This window comes from Pseudorca crassidens, chromosome 1 (assembly GCF_039906515.1).
Source record: "Pseudorca crassidens isolate mPseCra1 chromosome 1, mPseCra1.hap1, whole genome shotgun sequence".
Classification (NCBI taxonomy): domain Eukaryota; kingdom Metazoa; phylum Chordata; class Mammalia; order Artiodactyla; family Delphinidae; genus Pseudorca; species Pseudorca crassidens.
This window is the reverse complement of record NC_090296.1, coordinates 93,406,268-93,428,090: the sequence shown is the minus strand read 5'-3', so window position 1 is coordinate 93,428,090 and position 21,823 is coordinate 93,406,268. Positions and strand designations below refer to the sequence as shown.

The following is a 21,823-nucleotide window of genomic DNA, read 5'->3' as shown; positions in this document are numbered from 1 at the left end:
GCAGATGGGTTCTCCATTGTTCATCTAAGCCTTCCAGGCAGCTCCCCTCCCCTCCGCTCTTGGTGGGTCAGTCCTCTTGGTGGGTTGGGTTGAGAGGCAAGTGCCTTAGTGAGAAATAGGAAGGAAAGTCAGGGAAACAGGGAAAGGAAACTGAGAGTGAAAGCAGAGAAAAGGGGAGGGAGTAGGAGGAGAGAGGACAGATGGGGAGGAAGGAAGGAGGGGGAGGAAGCACATTCTTATGGAGTGAGCTGTATTTACATCTATATTTATCCTGGAAACAGCCCTGAGAGGAAGGAATTATTACCTCTATTTTACAGATTCGGGGATTGAATCTTAGGAAGGGTAAGTAACTTGGTCAAAGTAACACTAGATAGAAAGAAACTGAGCTAGGAGCGGGATCTGTTATCCTAAAAGTCTCTCCTGTACATTATTACAGTGTCTCCGAAGAGGAAGAGAAGGCAGAGTTGGGGAGAGAGGGAGGCAAGCAGAACAGCACGGAGACTGGAGAATAGACGGGTGGGGGACAGGAGGTCCTCACAGGGGCTGAGGACTGGGGTTGGGCTCCTTGAAGCTGTGTGGGACCTTTCCCCCTTGGGCCATCTTGTCCCTGAGTCCTGAGAACTGGTGAGGACCCACTGCTCAAAGGATGTAGAGGATGCCCCTGCGGGGACACCCCAGCTCCTCCCTTGACCCTGAGTTGAAGCCGGGCCGAGGGGCGCTCCCTGAGCAGCACTCTGGGCAAGGAAGGAGAGCTGCCAAGAATCTGCCTGCGCTACTCTCTGGCTTCAACTCCTCCTCCTGTGTCTTCCCCCACTGTCCTAGCCCCTACCTCTTCCCTTTCTTTCCCAATCTCCTCTGATTCCTTTGTCTTCCTGTCACTCTCCCTCACGTTTTCAATCTCTCTTCCCACTGGTTCTATCCCCTTAGTTTATTGCCATGGCCCTGGCGCCCCACTGTAAGCACATCTTCTCTTTAAAGCCTCATTACCCATTCACACTTAGCTCCTTTATTTTGCCGCAGAATGTCTTACAGGGGTTGTACTCACTGTCCTCAATTCACCCTAACGTTTACATAGACATTTTGACAGGGGAAGTTCAGAGGGCTGCCTTCAAGATAACTGTCTAACGAGCATTTTCATTATGTGTCACTGTCCCCAACAACCTGTCCAGGTATGTTCTGAGGCCCAGAGAGCTTACTTGCCCCGGATTCTGTAATGTTAGTAGAAAAAGCAGGAATCCAAGATCAGGTTGTTTGACTCCAAAGGACAAGCTTGCAGCCATCACATCCTGCTGCCCCTTGAGCAGGTCAGCAGGCTGTTCCCTTGGTTGCCGGTTGGTGAGTTTGTTATGGCTAGAGTGGGTCATATGTCCTGTAGACTTTGGACCATAAGTCAACAGCAAACCAAAAACAGAGCTACCTTTCTGGGGAAGACTAATATTAGCTCAGGAGACGGATGATCTAGAGTGAGATGAATGACAATTTATGAATTGAAAATGTATAATATATAACTGTCAGGAGGACCAGAATGTTCACTTCAGCATGCATGACTGGTGTATTCTTCCCCTGTAGGCAGACTTCTGGGGGAAAGCAAGTTATTATCAGTAGGTTGCTTGGTGATGGTGGAATTGGAGCAGGGGGAATTAAGTATAATAACTTGATTGTTGAATGGCCTCTGATCATTAAAGAGAATCTCCATTTTAATCCTTGGCTTAAAGTGCTGAGTCACCTGCAACCAGGTGTACCCATTTTCACTATAAGTAGGGACCTCTTTGAGGAATCATAATATGACCAGTATGCACTCTTCTGCTCACAGCTGCTTAAGTAGCTGCTTAAGTAGCATTTCCAACTTGGATGTCTTGTTATGTCCTCAGTCTCAAGGTATCTGAAACCAACTTCTTATCTTCCCTAAACAAATTGGAGTTTTCTCTTTACTTTGCCATTTTTTCCATTAGAAGAATTACTTTCTGTGACCAAGATTCAAAACCTGAACTTGAAATGTAAAAAAACCCAAATTCTTCATGCAAGTGTCACTCTCAATCTTTTCCCAAAAAAGTGATCAGTTAAATGAATTAATATACGTAAAACACTTAGCTATTATTTTGGTTACATTTACCTCTCTTCTTACTTTCCCCAGACCTGTTTTTCTTGTAAAAACCCACTAAGACTTTCACACAAGAAAACCACCATTTTAATCCCTTGCATAAGATGAAGGCAAGGGTAAGATAAAACCTATTCAGCAACTTACCTTTTTCTATTTATTCTGCTTTGGGGTGATTTCATAAAAGGAGGAATGTGGGATGTTTTTATGTAAACAGTGTTTGCTTCACTACTTGTAAATGTTGAATTTCAAAATCCTAAGTTCCTACTTCTAGAGCTAGATTTCGTTTTAACAAAACCTTTGTCACCTGATTTTTTTTCAGTGTATTTCCGTAGACGCTCACTGATCTGAAAGTTCAATAAAAGATGGCTTTTTCTTTACTCTGACATCCTTTAGAGGTAGAGCGAGTGTCAGCTGGGGTATTTTGGTGAATTGATAAGTGTACAACAATAAAAGGACAGAGTTTTACTTCCTAAAATTTACACTAGAATCTGCTACATTAATATGAATCCTCCATTAAATATACCTGGGTTGCTGCTTTTAAAAGGAAAAGATTGGATTGTAGGAAACATGGACTTGAATCCTTAGTTTTTGTTGTAACCACATGTCTTAGAGAGTAAAAACACTTGAATAAGATCATTAATAAGAAACACTTTTCACAAACCTTAGAGAAATATTGTTTAATTCGTACAACAGTAATTATATTATCACTCTGGATTAAATATGAAATAGAGAATATTTTCTACAAAAATAAAAATGGCTAAAGTTAAAAAATGAATTTATTCATTATTTTAAAGATAAAAGCTTTCAAAGATACTTTGGAAGATGGTATTAGAGAAATTAAAAGCAAATAATTGGATGGTTTAAAGGTAATTTTAGGAAGGATATGGTTTTGCTTTATGTTTAATTGTCTAGGGGCTTTTAAAGTGAAAAGTGCTTATAGGAAGATCTAAAATAAGAGACAGAGGGTTTACATGGATATTTTCTCTTTAGTTACCTTTATATTACACAAATATATATTTAAGTTCATCCTTTGTTCTGGCTGTCTGTTAGTGCTAATCCCTCAAAGCAATCTAGCAAACCAATAAGGAGAAAGAAAGAAAACGTTGGCCAGTGGCCGGTACTCCTAATAACTTCCTGAGAGATTGAGTTTCTTTCTTCTGCCTGCATTCTCATTGCTACCTGTCAGGGTGGAGAGTCCCTTTTGCCATCCTACTTAAAGAATCATTCTTTTCACCAGCTCGAGGGACTCTGAGCCCATGAAAACAGAAGATGTTTACTTAGTCTCCAGAGAGAGTTTTCAAGCCCTAACTAGTTGGCTTAGAACTTGCTGATGAGCCTTAACCCTCTGGCCAGATGGGGCCACCAGATCAAGGTGTCATTGTCACAGAATCCATTCATCCTTCTCCATGTTGCCATTTTGTATCGGTTGTGAATATTTGTTGGAACAAAGATAGTCCCTCATGGATAAAAAAACCCGCTTTTGTCCATGTTATTTCTCACAGAAAGGCTTTTCCTCAAAAAATCCTTTCTGTGCATCTTCTTTTAGAGCCAGAGTGCCTCCTCTTGCCCTTCTACCCCAAGATTTGCAAATTCCTCCTCCTTTCTTGTGCTGTTCAGTTTGCCTGCAACACTCTTCCTATTGCTAACCAAATACTTCTCATTTTTTGAGGTTCTTCCTAGGCTGGAGGTGGGGGATGCACAGGATGATAGGGACCAGCCAGAGGTAGGGAGCAGCTAAGAAAGCCATGACGGTTCCCAGTTTGGGAAGATCTAAGATGTTCTTGAACTTGGGGTTGGGGTCTAGGAAGGGATAGTTGCTAAAAGGGAAATGCCTTTTAGCATCTGGAAGCCCTTGCTTCATTCCTCATAGACACTGAGAACATTAATCATTCTTTCATTTAGCAAATTTTTATTGAGCACTGCCACATGCCAGGCGTGCATTTGACACTGAAGATACAACTATGGACAACACAGATTGGGTCTCTGCCCCACTGGAGTTTGTAGACTAATGGGAAAACAGCCAATATAATAGGCAAATACATTCTAGAATGATAAGGGCTCTGAAATTGGAAGTTCTGGATTCTATGGGAGCACATAGGAGGTGCTCTTACCTCTGATTTGGGGGACCAGGGGAGAACTCCTAGAGGAAGTGATGTATGAGTTGATATTGAAAAGATGAGTACAAGTTAGGTGAAGGGGCTGGCGATGGGGTTAGATTATGACAGGCAGAGGGAAGAGCATGTGTCAAGGCCCTCAAATAGAAAGAAGCTGAGTTATTTCTGTAGTATAGACATGGTGGGGGGTGCAAGGAAGAATGGGGGCTGTAAGGAGAGTGATGAGAAATCAGGGTAGAAAGACTAGCAGGGACCAGGTTGCAGAGGGGCCAAGGAATCATGATGCAATTTGATCTTTTTTCTAAGGCCAGTGGGATGTTATTGAAGGGTTTTAAGCAGGGGTGTGATATGATGCCGTTTAATTTTTATAAAGATCACTGTGGCTTCAATGTGGACCCTGGTCTATGGGTGGCCAAGGCTGGAGCGGGGAAACCTGTTAGAAGGAATGCAGGGGAAAGCAGTCACTGGTCAGCAGGCATGTCCTAGAGGCATCTGCTGCCTAAGACTGGGGTAGGGGGAGCAGTGAGGAGGGGGCGGGGGGGGATTGTTTTAGGCAGCCTTGGTGGCAGTTGGTAGAAGGCATGGGAAGAAGAACAGAAGAGTTATTGATGGGTTATATTTGAGAACCTATCCCTGCTTCTAGCAGCACCTGGCAGTAGTACTCCCATCTTGTTGGATTCATCAGTTTTAGTGACTGGTTCCTGGAAAAGCAGTGGGTTTTACAAAGTGTTGATGGCCCTACTTGTCAGGGGCACCCCAGGGGTGGCTATTCCCTCAGTGGGCTGCTGCTTTTCCTGGAGGTGATGGAAGGGAACTCATGAATCTGGGAGCACAACAGGGAGAAATATTGATGGTTTCAGGCCTTTTAGACACTAGAAATTTGTAAAGCAACAGTAGGTGTTGATGAAATTCCTCTGCATCCTCCTTTCTGGTAACTGCTAAGCCATAAGTGCTGTTCTTCCTCTTTTCTGGTCTCCATATGACTGACCAGCTTCTTCTTTCATGGGTGTTTAATGCATCCTGCCACACCATGTCTTTGAGCAGGAACAAACAAGTCATTTCTCTTTCTAACCTAAAGAGTATGAATTCAGAACCTCTGCCTACCCTGTCATGTGTTTGCGAAGGTGCTTCAGTTCATTTCCGTGGTCCTTTGGGTTCTAAATGTTGAAGTTATTTGTTTGCCCTTTATTTATTCACTCTAAATCCTTAATAGAGTTTACCATGTGAAGGAAATTAGACATGTAGGGAAAAAAATAAAAGATAATAATGACATTATTTCTGCCCCCTATTTATTTATTTCTAAATAACTTTTTTTCTTCCAGTTTTATTGAGAAATAATTAACATACAGCACTGTATAAGTTTAAGGTGTATAGCATAATGATTTGACCCACATCATGGAATGATTACTACAGTAAATTTAGTGAACGTCCATCATCTCATATTAGATAAAAAAATTTTGAAAAGTTGTTTTTCTTGTGATGAGAACTCAGGATTTATTCTCTTAATGACTTTTATATATAACACACATCAGTGTTAATTATATGAATCATGTTGTACGTTACATCCCTAGTAGTTACTATCTTCTAACTGGAAATTTGTACATTTTAATCACTTTTATCCAATTCCCCCTCCTCCCACCCCCTGCCTCTGGTAACCACAAATCTGATCTCTTTTTCTGAGAGTTCGTTGTTATTTTTTTTTTTTTTTTTTTTTTGTGGTTCGCGGGCCTCTCACTGTTGCAGCCTCTCCTGCTGCGGAGCACAGGCTCCGGACGCGCAGGCTCAGCGGCCATGGCTCACGGGCCCAGCCGCCCCGCGGCATGTGGGATCCTCCCGGACCGGGGCATGAACCCGTGTCCGCTGCATCGGCAGGCGGACTCCCAACCACTGCGCCACCAGGGAAGCCCCAGTTGTTTGTTTTTTGAAGTATAATTGACCTACAACACTGTGTTGGTTCCTGGTGCACAGCACAGTGATTGCATATTTCTGTACATTACAAAATGATTACCATGATAAGTCTAGTTACCATCTATCACCATGCAGAGATATTATATTACTATTGACTATAGTCCCCACACAGTACATTTCACCCTCATGACTCATTTTGTCACTGGAAGTTTATACCTCTTAATCTCCCTATTTCACTCATCCTCCCTCCCCCTGCCCCCCTCCCCCACAACTACCTGTTTGTTCTCTGTACCTATGAGTCTGTTTCTGTTTCATTATATTTGTTCATTTGTGTTGCCCAGTAAGTGAAATCATACAGTATTTGTCTTATTTCACTTAGCATAATACCCTCTAGGTCCTTCCATATTGTTGAAACTGGCAAGATTTCATTCTTTTTTATGGCTGAATAGTATTCCATTGCATATATACATTACATCTGCGTTATCCATTCATCTATCAATGGGTACTTAGGTTGCTTCCATATCTTGGGTATTGTAAATAATGCTGTGATGAACATAAGGGTGCTTAATGTCTTTTTTAAAAAATATATTTATTTTTATTTATTTATTTTTGGCTACATTGGGTCTTCGTTGCTGCGCACAAGCTTTCTCTAGTTGCGCTGAGGGGGGGTTACTCTTCGTTGCAGTGTGCAGGCTCCTCATTGTGGTGGCTTCTCTTGTTGCAGAGCATGGGCTTCAGTAGCTACAGCACGTGGGCTCAGCAGTTGTGGCTTGCAGGGTCTAGAGCGCAGGCTCAGTAGTTAATAGCACATGGGCTTAGTTGTTCCGTGGCATGTGGTATCTTCCCAGAACAGGGCTCGAACCCATGTGCCCTGCATTAGCAGGCGGATTCTTAACCACTGATCCACAAGGGAAGTCCCTCACTGTAGTTTTGATTTGCATTACCCTGCTGATTCGTGATGTTGAGCATCTTTTCATGTGTCTGTTTGCCATCTGTATGTCTTCTTTGGAAAAATGTCTCGTCGGGTCTTCTGACCACTTTTTAATGGGGTTTTTTTTTTTTTTTGATGTTGAGGTGTATGAGTTCTTTGTATATTTTGGATATTAACCCCTTATCAGATATATCATTTACAAATATCTTCTCCAGTGCAGTAGGTAGGCTTTTTGTTTTGTTGATAGTTTCTTTCACTGTGCAAAAGCTTTTTAGTTTGATGTAATTCCATTTTTTGCTTATGTTTCCCTTCCCTATTATCTTACTAAGTAAAGTAAGCCAGACAGTGAAATACAAATATCATATGACATCAATTCTATGTGGCATCTAAAAGAAAAAAAAGACACAAATGATCTTATTTCCAAAGAGAAAGAGACTCACAGACACAGAAAACAAACTTATGGCTGACAAATAGGAGAGAGGGTGGGAGAAGGATTATATTAGGAGGCTGGCATTAACATATACACACTACTATGTGTAAAATAGATAGCCAACAAGGACCTACTGTATAGTACAGGGAACTATACTCAATAGTATGTAATAATCTATAAGGGAAAAGAATCTGAAAAAGAATATATATATATATAGATATTGATGCAATTTATGTCAGAGTGTTCTGCCTATATTTTCCTCTAAGAGTTTTATAGGATCTGGCCCTTACATTTACATCTTTAATCAATTTTGTGTTTAGTTTTGTGTATGATGTTAGAGAATGCTCTAATTTCATTCTTTTACATGTAGCTGTTCAGTTTTCCCAGCACCACTTATTGAAGACTGTCTTTTCTCCATTGTATTCTTGCCTCCTTTGTCATAGATTAATTGACCATAGGTGAGTCAGTTTATTTCTGGGCTTTTTATCCTGTTTCAGTGATCTATATCTCTGTTTTTGAGCCAGTACCATATTGTCTTGATTACTGTAGCTTTGTACTATAGTCTTAAGGCAGGGAGCCTGATTCCTCCAACTGTTTTTCTTTCTCAAGATTGGTTTCACTATTTGGGGTCTTTCATGTTTCCATACAAATTTAAAAATTTTTGCTTCTAGTTCTGTGAAAAATGCCTTTGATAATTTGATAAGGATTGAATTGAGTTTGTAAACTGCCTTGCGTAGTATGGTCATTTTGACAGTATTGATTCTTCCAATTCAATAACATGGTATATCTTTCTAGCTGTTTATGTCTCCTTTGATTTCTTTCATCAGCATCTTATAGTTTTTGGAGTACAGGTCTTTTGCCTTGTTAGGTAGGTTTATTCCTAAGTATTTTATACTTTTTGATGCGATGGTAAATGGGATTTTCTTAATTTTTCTTTCTGATCTTTCATTATTAGTGTATAGGATTGCACCAGATTTCTGTGTATGAATTTCTTTTCCTGCAACTTTACTGAATTCATTGATGAGCTCTAGTAGTTTTCTGGTAGCATCTTTAGGATTTTCAATGTATAGTTTCATGTCATCTGCAAACAGTGACAGTTTTACTACTTTTCCAATTTGTATTCCCTTTATTTATTTTTCTTCTCTGATTGCTGTGGCTAGGACTTTCAAAACTATGTTGAATAAAAGTGATGAGAGTGGACATCCTTGTCTTTTTCTTGATCTTAGAGGAAATGCTTTCATTTTTTCACCATTGAGTATGATGTTAGCTGTAGGTTTGTGGTATATGGTCTTTATTATATTGAGGTAGGTTCCCTCTGTGCCCACATTCTGGAGGGTTTTTATCAGAAATAGGTGTTGAATTTTGTCAAAAGCTTTTTCTGCATCTATTGAGATGATCATATGGTTTTTATTCTTCAATTTGTTAATGTGGTACCTCACACTGATTGATTTGCAGATATTAAAAAGTCCTTGCATCCTTGGGATAAATCCCTCTTGATCATGGTGTATGATCCTTTTAATGTATTACTGGGTTTGGTTTGCTGGTATTTGTTAAGGATTTTTATGTCTATGTTCATCAGTGATATTGACCTGTAATTTTCTCTTTTTGATGGTAGCTTTGTCTGGATTTGGTATCAGGATGATGGTGGCCACATAGAATGAATTTGGGAGTGTTCCTTCCTCTGCAGTTTTTTGAAATAGTTTCAGAACGTTAGGTGTTAGCTCTTCTCTAAATGTTTGATAGAATTCACCTGTGAAGCCATCTATTGCATGACTTTTGTTTGTTGGGAGTTTTTCATCACAGATTCAATTTCAATACATACAATTGGTCTAGTCATATTTTCTATTTCTTACTGGTTCAGTCTTGGGAGATTGTACCATTCTAAGAATTTGCCCATTTCTTCTAGGTTGTCCTTTTCATTGGTGTATAGTTGCTTGTAGTAGTCTCTTATGATCCTTTGAATTTCTGTGGTGTCAGTTGTAATTTCTCCTTTTCATTTCTGATTTTATTGATTTGGGCCCTCTCCCTTTTTTTCTCAATGACTCTGGCTAAAGTGTTATCAATTTTGTTTATCTTTTCAACTCTTAGTTTATTGGTCTTTGCTATTTTTTTCTTTGTCTCTATTTCATTTATTTCTGCTCTGATCTTTGTGATTTCTTTCCTTCTGCTAACTTTGGGTTTTATGTGTTCTTCTTTCTCTAGTCGCTTTAGGTGTAAGGTAAAGTTGTTTGTTTGAGATTTTTCTTGTTTCCTGAAGTAAGCTTGTATCACTATAAACTTCCATCTAAGAACTGCTTTTGCCACATCCCATAGGTTTTGGATTGTTGTGTTTTCATTTTCATTTGTCTCTAGGTATTCTTTTTATTTCCTCTTTGATTTCTTCAGTGATCCATCAGTTGTTTCATAGCATATTGTTTAGCCTCTACGTGTTTGTGTTTTTGCATTTTTTTCTTGTAATTGATTTCTAATCTCATAGTGTAGTGGTCGGAAAAGATGCTTGATATGATTTCAGTTTTCTTAAAGGCTTCCTTTGTGGCCCAGCATGTGATCTGTTCTGGATAATGTTCCATGTACACTTGAAAAGAAGGTGTATTCTTCTGCTTTTGGATGGAGCACTCTATAAATATCAATTAAGTCCATGTGTTCTAATGTGTCATTTAAGGCCTGAGTTTCCTTATTGATTTCCTGTCTCGATGATCTGTCCATTGATATAAGTGGAGTGCTAAAGTTCCCCTCTATTATTGTATTGTGGTCGATTTCTCCTTTATGTCTGTTAACATTTGCCTTATGTATTGAGGTGTTCCTCTGTTGAGTGCATATATATTTATAATTGTTATATCTTCTTCAGTTGAGCCCTTGATCATTATGTAGTGTCATTTGTCTATTGTAACAGTCTTTATTTTAAACTCTATTTTGTCTGATATGAGTATTGCTGCTCCAGCTTTCTTTTGATTTCCATTTGCATGGAATACCTTTTTCCATCCCCTCACTTTCAGTCTGTTTGTGTCTCTAGATCTGAAGTGGGTCTTTTATAGACAACATATATATGGGTCTTATTTTTGTATTCATTCAGCCAGTCTATTTCTTTTGGTTTGAGCATTTAATCCATTTACAGTTAAGTTAATTATTGATATGTATGTTCTTATTGCCATTTAAAAAAATATTTTGGATTTGTTTTTGTAGGTCTTTTATTCCTTTTCTCTTTTGTTCCCCTCTCTTGTGATTTGATGATTATATTGTTGTGTTTGGATTCTTTTTCTTTTTTATGTGTATATCTATTTTAGATTTTTCATTTGTGGTTACCATGTGGTTCTGATATAGCAGTCTATATGTATACATGATTGTTTTAAGTTGCTGGTCTCTTAATTTCAAATGCATCTCAAATATCCTGCATTTTTGCTCTCCTTCTCTCACAATTACTGTTTTGATACCATATTTGTGTATAGATGATTTCCTACCCTTACTGTATGTTCACCTGTACTGGTGAGCTTTACCATTTTGTAATTTTCCTGTTTCTAGCTGTTGCCTCTTCTATTGAAAGAGTTCCTTTAGCATTTGGTGGTGCTGAATTCTTCTAGCTTTTGTTTGTCTGTAAAGCTTTTGATTTCTCCATCAATTCTGAATGAGAGACATGCTGGGTAGAGTATTCTTGGTTGTCAGTTTTTCCCTTTCATCACTTTAAATGTATCATTCCACTCCCTTCTGGCCTGTAGAGTTTCTGCTGAAAAATCAGCTCATAGTCTCATGGGGATTCCCTTGTACGTTATTTGTTGCTTTTCCTTTGTTGCTTTGGATATTTTCTCTTTGTCTTTAGTTTTTGTCAGTTTGATTACTATGTGTCTTGGCGTGTTCCTTGTTCAATTAATTCTATATGGGACTCTGCACTTCTTGGACTTGGGTGACTGTTTTGGGAAGGAATTACTTTTGGTACTTGAATAAAAGGCAGGTAATGGAGTGTCACCTCTGAGATATTCTGATTCACAGGGTTTTGGATATGTTAGAAAATTTGGCTCCATTTTAATGCCAAATTGAATATTACACTTGTGCTTACCTTACATTGTTCCATATAGCCGCCATAATACAAATAGATAATTTTTGTATAGAATTATTTGTTTCCTTAAAAATTTTTTAAATTGAAATATAATTGATTTAAAATGGTGTGTTACTTTCAGGTGTACAGCAAAGTGATTCAGATATATATATATATATTCTTTTTTAGATTCTTTTCCATTAGAGGTTATTACAAGATATTGAATATAGTTCCTGTACTATACAGCAGGTCCTTGTTGGTTATATATTTTATATATAGTAGTGTGTATATTTTAATCCCAAACTCCTAATTTATCCATTTCCCCTTTCTCCTTTAGTAACCATAAGTTTGTTTTCTATGTCTGTGAGTTATAGAATTATTATTATCTTGTTAGATTTAAGTCTCATAAATGGAGTCTATTATTCCTTACTGTGTTAATGACTTCCTAGTCATCTAGATTTGACTAGGAAGAAAGCTGAATGATGGCAATTTATGGTTAATGAGCATTTCTCAAATACTAATGTTGTGTACATTTCTTGTTTTCTTATGTAGGCCAGCTGTTGAGGCCTGGTGAAAAAAAATCAGGTGCAATAATGTTCTGCAGTAAAAAGAAATCACTTGGTAAGTATTGAGTTCTTTAGGTGACACAAAGCAAATATGATTTTTTAATATTTATTTTAATTTCACAGAGGTGTAATTTATAAACAAAAACCACACAGATCTTAAGTGTTCCATTTGATGAACTTTAAAGGCTGTATGTAAACGTGTAATTACCACCAAAAAGCAAGAGTTAGAACGTTTCTATTACCTGAGAAATTTCCCTTGTGCCCCTTTTTATTCATCCTCCCTGTGTTCTACACAACCACCTTCTGATTTCTAACAGATTGGTTTTGCCTGTTTTTGAAATCGATATAAATGAAATCATACAGCATGTATTCTTGTGTCTTGCTTCTTTCACTCAGCGTAAGGTTTTTTTGACATATATCCATATGGTTGTATATATCAGTAGTTTGTTCCTCTTCATTTTTTCTTTTAAAACAGTATTCCATTGTATGAATACACCAACACTTAAGACTAAGTTCATATGTTTAGAAATAATTTGGATTCATGATGGCAAGTAACACACTTTGTTTTTGGTTGAGTAATTGGTCTAGCTGAACAGTGTTAATAGTATTCCAATTTTTAAAAATACAGCATCCTGACCAGAGAGTATTAATCTTGTCTTATGTCTTGTTAGTCAGCAACATTGTGTAGTTTTTCCTTCAATGGAAATGTATTCAGTTTATTACTGCTATTTTCTTTATTATTTTTAAAACTTTAATTAATTATTTTTTTTATGGCTGCATTGGGTCTTAGTTGTGGCACATGGGATCTTCATTGAGGCATGCGGGATCTTTTGTTGTAGTGTGTGGGCTCTTCGTTGAGGTGTGCAGGCTTCTCTCTAGTTGTGGCGTGCGGGTTTTCTCTTCTCTAGTTATGGCATGCAGGCTCCAGGGTGCAGGGGCTCTGTAGCTGGCAACATGTGGGCTCTCTAGTTGAGGCGTGCAAGCTCAGTAGTTGTGGCAAGTGGGCTTAGTTGCCTCACAGCATGTGGGATCTTAGTTCCTCGACCAGGGATCGAACCCGCATCACCTGCATTGGAAGGCAAATTCTTTACCACTGGACCATCAGGGAAGTCCCTATTTTCTTTATTTTTGACTATGAACTTGTTAGAGACCAAAGGCAGGATTAGAGTATATCTAATACCCTATCCCTCCTTCTAATCATCTCTGACAGGTGGTTAAGCTATTTTGATAGGCAATTATTTCATGGTTCAGTCTGTTCCCTTGTTGGACACATTCATTGCAACGTTCAGTCTCATAATGAGCTGAAATCTGTCTCAATGTAGTTCGCACCCATAGGTCATTAGTTATGCCCTCTGGGGCAATACTTTCATATTCCCAGTGCCAATTTAAGAGTCTAGAATTATTGTCATCATGTTTTTCTTTTTCAAATAAAATGATTTATTTATATCCAGTCACTGGTATAATCTTAATAGTGTAAACAATAGATTAACCAGTTTTGACAGGGACAAGTTTCCAACAGAATATATTGTTGCAAGGTTTTGATAAGTTCATTCTCACTCTTTTAAAATAATTTGTACATATATGTGAATGTATATGGATAAAATAAGCAATTTTTTATAAATAAAAATAAGAAAATAGAAGTGACTGTAATTGGACAATACAGAGATAAACACTCCAGACTGCCAAGCTGCACAATTTAGAGGGCTCCAATTCAGTGACCTCTATTAATACATTAATGTATATTCATCCATATATTCCCAAACAGAACTATGGTGTGCATTACTTTGAACCTGCTCTTAAAACATAATATTGTAATCATAGATACCTTTTCTGTCTTTAAACCTTTCTCTATAACATTATTCTTTTTTACATTTTCCTCTAACTTTTAATTTTGAAAATATTGGATTTTACAAAAAAAGTAAAACACCCGAATACCTTTCACGTAAATTCTACAATTATTACCATTTTGCCACATTTACCTCCTCTCCTTCCCCTCACTGCCACCAGCACACACCCACACACATGCATACACATACACTTTTTGTTGTCATTAGGATATTTGAAAGTAAGTTGTAGACATCATGACTCTTACCCCCAAATATTTTTTTAAACATCTTTATTGGAGTATAATTGCTTTACAATGTTGTGTTAGTTTCTGCTGTATAACAAAGTGAATCAGCTATATGTATACATATATTCCCATATCCCCTTCCTCTTGCATCTCCCTCCCACCCTCCCTATTCCACCCCAAATATTTCAGTACAGATCTCCTAAGAACAAGGACATTCTCCTACTTAACTACAACATCATCACTACACCTAAGAAATGTAACATTGATGAATAAGTAACATACATTCCATTTTTCAGTTTTCTCAATTGTCTCCATGTCTCATGTCTCAGAGCTTGTTTTTATTTTTGGTACAATATTTAACCAATGTTCACACATTGTGTTTGGCTTTTAATCCCTTTATTTTCTTTTAGATTTAGAATAGTTTTTCATTATATTGAATTTTGGAAAAGTCCAGTCCAGCACCTAAATCTATTTGAATTGAATATTTTGGACACAAATACTATATAGATTATATATAAATATTTATAAATTTTATTTATTTATTATTGGCTGCATTGGGTCTTCATTGCTGTGCACTGGCTTTCTCTAGTTGCAGTGAGCGGGGGCTACTCTTTTTGCGGTGTGCAGGCTTCCATTGTGGCTTCTCTTGTTGCTAGCATGGGCCCTAGGCACATGGGCTTCAGTAGCTGTGGCATGCAGGCTCAGTAGCTGTGGCGCATGGGCTTAGTTGCTCCATGGCATGTGGGATTTTCCTGGACCAGGGCTTGAACCCATGTCCCCTGCATTGGCAGGGAGATTCTTAACCATAGCGCCACCAGGGAAGCCCAATACTTGTTTTTTTAAATGGACCATTAATAAATTAGTTACTTGAAACTGTTTTGATGGGAAATGCAACTTGCTGATCTTCCTCATATAGAATTTCGTTTTACAGTCAGTCATAGGTATTTGTAATGAGCTGTAAATAGCTCATTTGTAAATAGCTGTGTAATGAGGCTAAATGTTTTGGCTACATAGCTGGGTCTGTATCCACTGTGGTGCTGACTGGCAGAGAAAGCTGAGGTCAGTTCCTTCCTCTTGGACTTGTTAGAATGGCCAAATGACTTGAGGGACTGACATTGGTGTCACCATCATTTATATCATCGTGATTGGGAATGAGGCATCTTTAGGTTATATCACTTCCTATAGATCTGGTTATAGACTGGAGACCTTTTTCAATCTAAAATATTCATTTACTTATTCAGTTAGTCAGCAAATATTTTTGAGTGCCTGTGATATGCTAGGTAGTGCCAACTTTTCTTGACTTCACGTAGCTTTTTATGATTCAATAAAACACATGTATCCTCACACAAATAAGTTTACAGTAACAATGATAACTTAATAACAGTTTACTAAATGTTGCTACCAGTATATTTTCCAGAGAAGCACAGACTAAAGAACTTCTAATCAGCCTGGGGTTGTCAGGGGGAAAATCATGCAGAAGTGATATTTTACCTCAATGAGTTATTTAATATCTGGAACATTTAAGAAAGGTGCACTTAACATTTATATAAACTTCTACAACATTATCAGGAAGCTTGGGACATTGATGATGTATGTCAGAATTTAACAAGCCAACCATGAGTGTTGTGGGAAAACAAAAATTTTCTCCTAGATATATGCTTTATTATTTATTATCTCTATATTCACGTAAATCCCACATTCTGCAAGACGTGAAAAATTCTAATTGACTCAAATATTTAAAACATGCTTACAATCTATTTTCTATTTGTTATTTGTAATTCACCCTTTCTGTATAAGCTCAAATGGGAGGTCCAGAGACAATTACTTTAAAGCATATATGTGCTTTTATACAAAACAATCAGGAAGAGCATTGTTCCTGTGTAAAATACCTAATTCAGATTTTAGGTACTTTGGTAATATGGGAAGCAAAAAAAGCAGATAATTTGAGGCTTTCTTTAAGCTAGCTAAAGCTGTTCTTGATTCCAAAATGTGAGGGTTGTGGAGCAACTTGCATTACTCCACAGTGAAGCCCTTAGCATGCTCATGGGGTATGGGATGGGAAGAATCAGACCAAGGTCACATATGTCTTTCATGGGGCCTTCATGGGCCCCTTCCTCCAAAAAATATTAAAAATAATGTTTTACAATTGTGTGGGTATAAAGACAAATATAAGCCAGGTTGGATTCATTATTATATAACCATTATTATTATATTCTTTTTTTTCTTCTAACTTAAAAACAATTTTATTGGAGTATAGTTGATTTACAATGTTGTGTTAGTTTCAGGTGTACAACAAAGTGAATCAGTTATACATATACATATGTCCACTCTTTCTTTTTTTTTTAGATTCTTTTCCCATATAGGTTATTACAGAGTATTGAGTAGAGTTCCCTGTGTTATACAGCAGGTTCTTATTAGTTATCTAATTTATATATAGTAGTGAGTATATGTCAATCCCAATCTCCCAGTTTATCCCTCCCCCCCCACCCCTTATCCCCTCATAACCATAAGTTTTTTTCTACATGCACGACTCTACTTTGGTTTTGTAAATAAGTTCATTTGTACACTTTTTATTTAGATTCCACATATAAGGGATATCATATGATATTTGTCTTTCTGTGTCTGACTTACTTCACTCAGTATGACAATTGTTGGATCGATCCATGTTGCTGCAGATGGCATTATATTTTGTTCTTTTTTATGGCTGAGTAATATCTGCTAGAATGAGTTTAAACTTTAGCTATGACACATACACAAATATAAATCTATCTTGAACTACCTCATTACAGTGAATAACAAAATAATAAAACTCAGAATAACAGTCTATGTCATACATATTTATTGTGCTTAGAACATATTTCCAAATACATAGCTCGAATTCTCCATTTCTTTATTATTTAGGATTCCCAAATGTATAATATTAATTGTCATACTTTGATTTTATAAAAAAATTTCTTAATTGAAAAATTTCATCCCAAGAATTATAATCATTTATTATTAAAAAATGCTTTTATATTCCTTCCACATACCCACACCTTAGAACTCACCTTTAATTTAGTATTTGAGCCAGTATCTGGCATATAGCAAGCACTTAATGAATGGTGGCTGTCATTATTATTTTAAGTAGTTTTATTAAATGCTACTTGAGTTATAGTTCTCTGGTGGACCTACTTCTCAACTAATGTTGCTTTCACTATTCATTCGAACAGAACTTCCTAATTTAAAGGAAAATAAAATTTTTTATTTCTTGGCTTAATTTTGAAATCTGGATTTTCTTTTGATGGTGGAATGAAATCTGAAAGTTTATGAGATAATCCCAACCATGGTATTTTCTATAAAGAAAATACTTTTAATAATTTAGGAATTAAAATCCTACTATGAATTGTAAATCTACCTTCATGCGGTGAATAAACCAATTAAGACATCACATTTCAGTGATTTTGGCTGGAATGATCTTGTCTCACTGTGGCAGTGCTGGTTGTCTCTTGATAATCTAAACTTTGATTGGTAGTTCATTCATTCATTTATTCATTTATCCATTCATCCAGTCAGCCAGCCAGCCATTTCACAAATACTTACTGAACACTTGTTATGTGCCAGATACTGTTCCAAACAGAAAAAAACAACTGTGGACAAAACAGATTTAAAAAAATAAAAGAACCTTCAATCTGTATGGAGCTTACATTCTTGTGGGGGGAGGGAAAATAGTCAGCAATATAAATGAATAAGTAAGTCATCTTGTACATTGGAAGTGCTGCAGTTTTAAAAAGGATAATCAGGGAAGGCTGAATTGAGAAAGACATTGTTGAGCAAAGATTTGAAAGAAGTGAGAGGGGAGCTATGTAGTTATCTGGAGGATAAGCATTGTAGGTGGAGGGAGCAGCAAGTGCAAACGCTTCGAGGTGGGAGTGGGCCTGGCATGTCCAAGGAACAACATAGAGGCCACTGTGACTGGAGTTGAATGAGCAAGGGGGAGGGTGGTTATCATGGCTGGATCCAGTTTTTTGAGGCTTTAAACTAATACAAAATTAGGTATGAAAGGACATGTTCATTTAGCATGAGAAAATAAATCCCTATATATCACAAATTTGAAAATCTGAAACATACCATACATTTCACAAAACCCAAAAAAATAACATAATATCTTCATTAATTCACTGCCTGATACACTTTTATAATACCTTTCTTCCTGTATTTTTGGCCCCATATTTTTTGATTGCCTCTTTCATGACCATTATTTTGTTATATAATTTTCTATAGAGACACTAGAAAGATAATTCAATTTTTCCTCTAGCACATTATTTAAATTAGTTTTTCTTTTTAAATTGAGGTATAGTTGTTTTACAATGTTGTGCTATTTTCTACTGTACAGCGAAGTGGAGTAGTATGTAATACACAGCAGGTTCTCATTAGTTATCTATTTTATACATATTAGTGTATATATATCAATCTCAATCTCCCAATTCATGCCCCCCACACCCACCTCTGCTTTTCCCCCATTGGTGTCCATACATTTATTCTCTACATCTGTGTCTCTATTTCTGCCTTGCAAACCGGTTTGTCGGCACCATTTTTCTAGATTCCACGTACATCTGTTAATATACAATATTTGTTTTTCTCTTTCTGACCTACTTTACTCTGTATGACAGTCTGCAGGTCCATCCATGTCTCTACAAATGACCCAGTTTCGTTCCTTTTTATGATTGAGTAATATTCCATTGTATATATGTACCACATCTTCATTTTTCTTTTTAACATCTTTATTGGAGTATAATTGAGTTACAATGGTGTGTTAGTTTCTGATTTATAAAAAAGTCAATCAGCTATACATATACATATATCCCCATATCCCCTCCCTCTTGCATCTCCCTCCCACCCTCCCTATGCCACCCCTCTAGGTGGTCACAAAGCACTAAGCTGATCTCCCTGTGCTGTGCGGCTGCTTCCCACTAGCTATCTATTTACATTTGGTAGTGTATATATGTCCATGCCGCTCTCTCACTTCGTTCCAGCTTACCCTTCCCCCTCTGCGTTTCCTCAAGTCCGTTCTCTACATCTGCGTCTTTATTCCTATCCTGCCCGTAGGTTCTTCAGAAACTTTTTTTTTTTTTAGATTCCATATATATATATTAGCATACGGTATGTGTTTTTCTCTTTCTGACTTACTTCATTCTGTACGGCAGACACTAGGTCCATTCACTTCACTACAAATAACTCAATTTCATTTCCTTTTATGGCTGAGTAATATTCCATTGTATATATATGCCACATCTTCTTTATTCATACGTCTGTTGATGGACATTTAGGTTGCTTCATGACTTGAATATTGTAAATAGTGCTGCAATGAGCATTGGGGTGCATGTGTCTTTTTGAATTATGGTTTTCTCTGGGTATATGCCTGGCAGTGGGATTGCTGGGTCATATGGTAATTCTATTTACAGTTTTTTAAGGAACCTCCATACTGTTCTCCATAGTGGCTGTATCAATTTACATTCCTACCAACAGTGCAAGAGGGTTCCCTTTTCTCCACACCCTCTCCAGCATGTATTGTTTGTAGATTTTCTGATGATGCCCATTCTAACCAGTGTGAGGTGATACCTCATTGTAGTTTTGATTTGCATTTCTCTAATAATTAGTGATGTTGAGCAGCTTTTCTATGCCTCTTGGCCATCTGTATGTCTTCTTTGGAGAAATGTACATTTAGGTCTTCTGCCCATTTTTGGATTGGGTTTTTTGTTTTTTTGATATTGAGCTGCATGAGGTATTTATATATTTTGGAGATTAATCCTTTGTCAGTTGCTTTGTTTGCAAATATTTTCTCCCATTCTAAGGGTTGTCTTTTCATCTTGTTTATGGTTTCCTTTGCTGTGCAAAGCTTTTAAGTTTCATTAGGTCCCATTTGTTTATTTTTGTTTTTATTTCCATTTCTCTAGGAGGTGGGTCAAAAAAGATCTTGCTGTGATTTATTTCAAAGAGTGTTCTTCCTATGCTTTCCTCTAAGAGTTTTATAGTGTCTGGCCTTACATTTAGGTGTTTAATCCATTTTGAGTTTATTTTTGTGTATGGTGTTAGGGAGTGTTCTAACTTCATTATTTTATATGTAGCTGTCCAGTTTTCCCAGCACCAATTATTGAAGACACTGTCTTTTCTCCACTGTATATCCTTTCCTGCTTTGTCATAGATTAGTTGACAGTAGGTGGGTTTATCACTGGGCTTTCTATCCTTTTCCATTAACCTATATTTCTGTTTTTGTGCCAGTACCAATTGTCTTGATTACTGTAGCTTTGTAGTATAGTCTGAAGCGAGGGAGTCTGATTCCTCCAGCTCCATTTTTTGTTTTTTTTCTTCTCAAGATTTCTTTGACTATTTGGGATCTTTTGTGACTCCATACAAATTTTAAGATTTTTTGTTCTAGTTCTATGAAAAATGCCATTGGTAATTTGATGGGGATTGCATTGAATCGGTAGATTGCTTTGGGTAGTATAGTCATTTTCACAATGTTGATTCTTCCAATCCAAGAACACGGTACATCTCTCCACCTGTTTGTGTCATCTTTGATTTCTTTCATTAGTGTCTTATAGTTTTCTGAGTACAGGTATTTTACCTACTTTTGTAGGTTTATTCCTAGGTATTTTATTCTTTTTGTTGCTGTGGTGAATGGGATTGTTTACTTAACTGCTCTTTCTGATCTTTCATTGTTAGTGTATAGGAATGCAAGAGATTTCTGTGCATTAATTGTGTATCCTGAAACTTTACCAAATTCATTGATTAGCTCTATTAGTTTTCTGGTAGCATCTTTAGGATTCTCTGTATAGTATCATGTCATCTGCAAACAGTGACAGTTTTATTTCTTCTTTTCCAATTTGTATTCCTTTTATTTATTTTTCCTGTCTGATTCCTGTGGCTAGGACTTTCAAAACTATGTTGAATAATAGTGGTGAGAGTGGACATCCTTGTCTTGTTCCTGATTTTAGAGGAAATTCTTTCAGTTTTTCACCATTGAGAATGTTTTCTGTGAGTTTGTTGTATATGGTCTTTATTATGTTGAGGTAGGGTCCCTCTATGCCCAGTTTCTGGAGAGTTTTTATTATAAATGGGTGTTGAATTTTGTCAAAAGCTTATTTTCCATTTATTGAGATGATCATATGGTTTTTATTCTTCAGTATTTTACTATGTTGTATCACATTGATTGATTTGCGTATGTTGAAGAATCCTTGCATCCCTGGGATAAATCCCACTTGATCATGGTGTATGATCCTCTTAATGTGTTGCTGGATTCTGTTTGATAGTATTTTGCTGAGGATTTTTGCATCTATATTTATCAGTGATATTGGTCTATAATTTTCTTTTTTCTAGTATTTTTGTCTGGTTTTGGTATCAGGGTGATGGTGGCCTTGTAGAATGAGTTTGGGAGTGTTCCTCCCTCTGCAATTTTTTGGAAGAGTTTGAGAAGGATGGGTGTTAGCTCTTCTCTAAACGTCTGATAGAATTCACCTGTGAAACCATCTGGTCCTGGACTTTTGTTTGTTGGAAGATTTTTAATCACAGTTACAATTTCATTACTTGTGATTAGTCTGTTCGTATTTTCAATTTATTCCTCGTTCAGTCTTGGAAGGTTATACCTTTCTAAGAATTTGTGCATTTCTTCACGTTGTTCATTTTATTGGTATAT

At 37.1% G+C, this 21,823-nt stretch overlaps 1 protein-coding gene across 7 annotated transcripts in view; it reads left to right on the top strand.

Moving 5' to 3' along the window:
• Positions 1–207: 207 nt before the first annotated feature.
• The window catches only part of ATP8B4 (ATPase phospholipid transporting 8B4 (putative)), a 256,643-nt gene continuing 235,027 nt past the window's right edge, over positions 208–21,823 (top strand). For 2 of the 7 annotated variants that reach the window (XM_067746423.1, XM_067746372.1), the window contains exons 1-3: positions 231–342; positions 3,339–3,473; positions 12,067–12,135. In XM_067746423.1, the coding sequence (XP_067602524.1) occupies positions 3,455–3,473; positions 12,067–12,135 (88 nt within the window). In that variant the 5' untranslated portion in view covers positions 231–342; positions 3,339–3,454. Of the gene's footprint in view, positions 343–3,338; positions 3,474–12,066; positions 12,136–21,823 lie in introns of those variants that run through there. The other 5 variants (XM_067746444.1, XM_067746383.1, XM_067746406.1 and 2 more) reach the window with 5 other exon arrangements.